This window comes from Muscardinus avellanarius, assembly GCF_963383645.1.
Source record: "Muscardinus avellanarius genome assembly, chromosome: 14".
In the NCBI taxonomy this organism is placed as follows: Eukaryota; Metazoa; Chordata; class Mammalia; order Rodentia; family Gliridae; genus Muscardinus; species Muscardinus avellanarius.
In genome coordinates this window covers 86917444-86920332 of record NC_137800.1, presented here as the reverse complement: position 1 = coordinate 86920332, position 2889 = coordinate 86917444, and the positions used below count along the sequence as shown (strand labels likewise).

General features: G+C 36.2%; 1 protein-coding gene across 1 annotated transcript; it reads right to left on the bottom strand.

Moving 5' to 3' along the window:
* Window positions 1-769: 769 nt before the first annotated feature.
* LOC308272916 (putative olfactory receptor 2B3) lies at window positions 770-1741 on the bottom strand (the record flags this gene model as incomplete). Its single annotated transcript, XM_080709955.1, is given in 2 exon segments — window positions 770-1717; window positions 1721-1741. Coding segments are annotated over 2 exon segments (969 nt in total).
* Window positions 1742-2889: the final 1148 nt, after the last annotated feature.

The window sequence follows — 2889 nt, the reverse complement described above, 5'->3', positions numbered from 1 at the left end:
ACTAGCTTTATAATTTAGAAGACATTACACATAAACTTGACAAATTAAAAAAAATTGATGAAAGGTAGGAAGAGGAAAAATGCTGTTCATGGGAAATAAAGAGATAAATTGAAAACTGAATTCAAAATGAAACTTGAAGAGTGATGGTGCATGCCTATAAAATCCCAGTACTTGGGAAACAGAGACAGGAGGATCACAAGTTTGAGGTCAACGTCAGCAACTTAGTGAGATCCTTCAAAATAAGTATAAAATAGAGCTGAGAATATAGCTTAGATGTAGAATATTTCTTGGTTCAACCAGTAATACAAAAAAAGAAAGAAAGAAAAGAAGAAAGAAAAAATAAAGAAATTTGACCAACATTCCAGGCTTCTAAAATAAGTGCCACATACTTAGGTGGTATAGATCCAGATAGACTGAAGCATGTTCTACATGTTCAAAACAGTTTTCAAAAGTACATGTGATAAATTTTTATGAGGGGATGAGAAAGAACAAGGAGATTGATGACGTGGGTTCTGGTGTAAGAATTTTGGGTTTTAGATGATTATTTGATCATAAATGTGTGAAGTCCCTAACAAAAACAGATATGATTGATGGCTATGAAAGAAATAGAATCCACATGAAAAGAAAAAATATCCACACAGCCTTTAATTTCTATGTTGGTGGAATTCAATATAAACATGAGAGCCTGGGAAAAAAGAAAATCACTTCGAAAGCTATTATCATCTCTGGTACAAGAAAAACTCAGAAAACCCTGATTACAATGAAGGACTTACTTCTTATTTAAAAAAATTCTTAACATCACCCTCTTGAAAGCCTCCTTCATGTCTTTATTTCTAAGACTGTAGATGAGGGGGTTCAGCATGGGGGTGATAATCCCATAGAAGAGAGAGACCATCTTTCCCCAGTCTTTTGAGGTAGATGATGGTGGTTGTAGATACATATAGATGGCTGTTCCAAAAAAGAGAGACACTACAACCAGGTGGGACCCACACGTCCCAAAAGCCTTTCTCCTTCCTTCTGCTGACCTGATTTTCAATACTGCTTGAGTTATAAAACCATAGGAGATGAGGATCAGTGTCACTGGAATTAGCAGAATTAATACACTGAAGAAAAAGAGCTCAGCCTCAATGGGCTTTGTGTCAGCACATGACAATTTGAGAAGGGCAGGAACCTCACAGAAAAAGTGGTCCACTTCCTGGCGACCACAGCGGGGCATATTCAATGTCAAGGAAGACTGTAATACTGAGTTGCTGAAGCCAAGGAGCCAGGAGAAGGCTGCCATCCTTAGGCAGAACCAACGATTCATGATCACTACGTAGTGGAGGGGTCTGCAGATTGCCACGAATCTGTCAAAGGACATAACAGTCAGCAGGAGACATTCAGTAGCACCCAGGGACAGGAAGATGATGAGTTGGGCCACACAGCCGCCATAGCTGATGGTCTTCTTGTGGCGACAAATATTTGCTAACATATGAGGGACCGTACTTGTGGTATAACAGAGATCTAAGATGGAGAGATTAGTGAGAAAGAAATACATGGGTGTGTGAAGTTTGGTATCCAGGATGCACACAGTCATGATGGACACATTGCCAAAGATGGTGAGTGTGTACGATATTAACAAGACTATGAAAAGAGGCATTTGTAGCCAGGGATTGTCTGAGAAGCCAAGTAGAATAAAGCCTTTGAAGGAGCTGTTATTTGCCGAATTCATGATGACTCACTTTTTTATGCCTAAAAACATTTATACAGAAAAGAAAATAGTCAATAGATATTTATCAAATGCTCTCATTGAAACAGAATTGAATTTATCTTAATTATAATGAATAGTTCTGCAACAAATTCAACTTACAGTCAATAAAATGGAGGCCTCATGAAATACAGATGGTAGATATGAAACACCTATAGTTGAAATGTAGTTATTATGTTTTCAGTAGTTGAATTAATACAAGTAAGTGTCATAAAGTATGTAAAATACATTCGTAAACCTGGATAATTATAAGTGATTAAACTCTTAAACTCCTTTCCTTCTCCCATTACCTTGCCTTGATAAACATTTTGAATAATAAATGCCATTTTAATCCAGTAATTTTAAATTTGGCCTGAAAATGCTGAGCAATAGAGAGGTTATAGAAATGTCACAAAGCAATTTTTTTTCATTTAGTAACACCTTCACATAAGTTTTTTTTTTTTTTTTTTTTACTTCTTTTACCCCCTAAATGACATGTATAAGTTCATTCTCACAAAAATCTATCCTGGGTATTATATGTTTTAATTCCAAGTCATAAAATTATGGCTTACCTCTGATACATAATCATTTAAAATTCTGATATCTCCATATCTATAAACATTTGATAAAAATTAAACTGCATAACGTAGTGATTGACTCTCATCAGTGCTTGAAATTTATGTTCTCACTAAACTCTGAAACATTGATATGACTTACACTGCTGTTTCTGTGACTCAGTGAAAATAAATAATTTTCACAGTAGTGGTAAGCTGAGGCTCAAAATCAGTATTAGGAGACCATGTTTTCTTTATATACTATAATTCTCTCCAATATATGGGCAGCAAGACAAGAAGGCTACATATAACACAACATTGAGATGACTTATACTATTTGAATTTACAGGCATAAAAATGGAGAGTACTGCCAGGTGCAGTGGTACTCACTTGAGATCCAGAAGGCTAGGGAGGCTGGGGCAAGAGTCCCAGGCCAGTTTCAGCAATTTAGTAAGACCATCTCAAAATTTTTTTGTGTGTGTTTGTGTGATATGGGGATTGACTCCAAAGGCATTTTACCTCCAAGTTAACCCCAGCCTGATTTTTTTTATTTCTTATTTGGAAACAGGGTCTTGCTAAGTTACCAAGGTTGGCTTGGAAACTGCAATC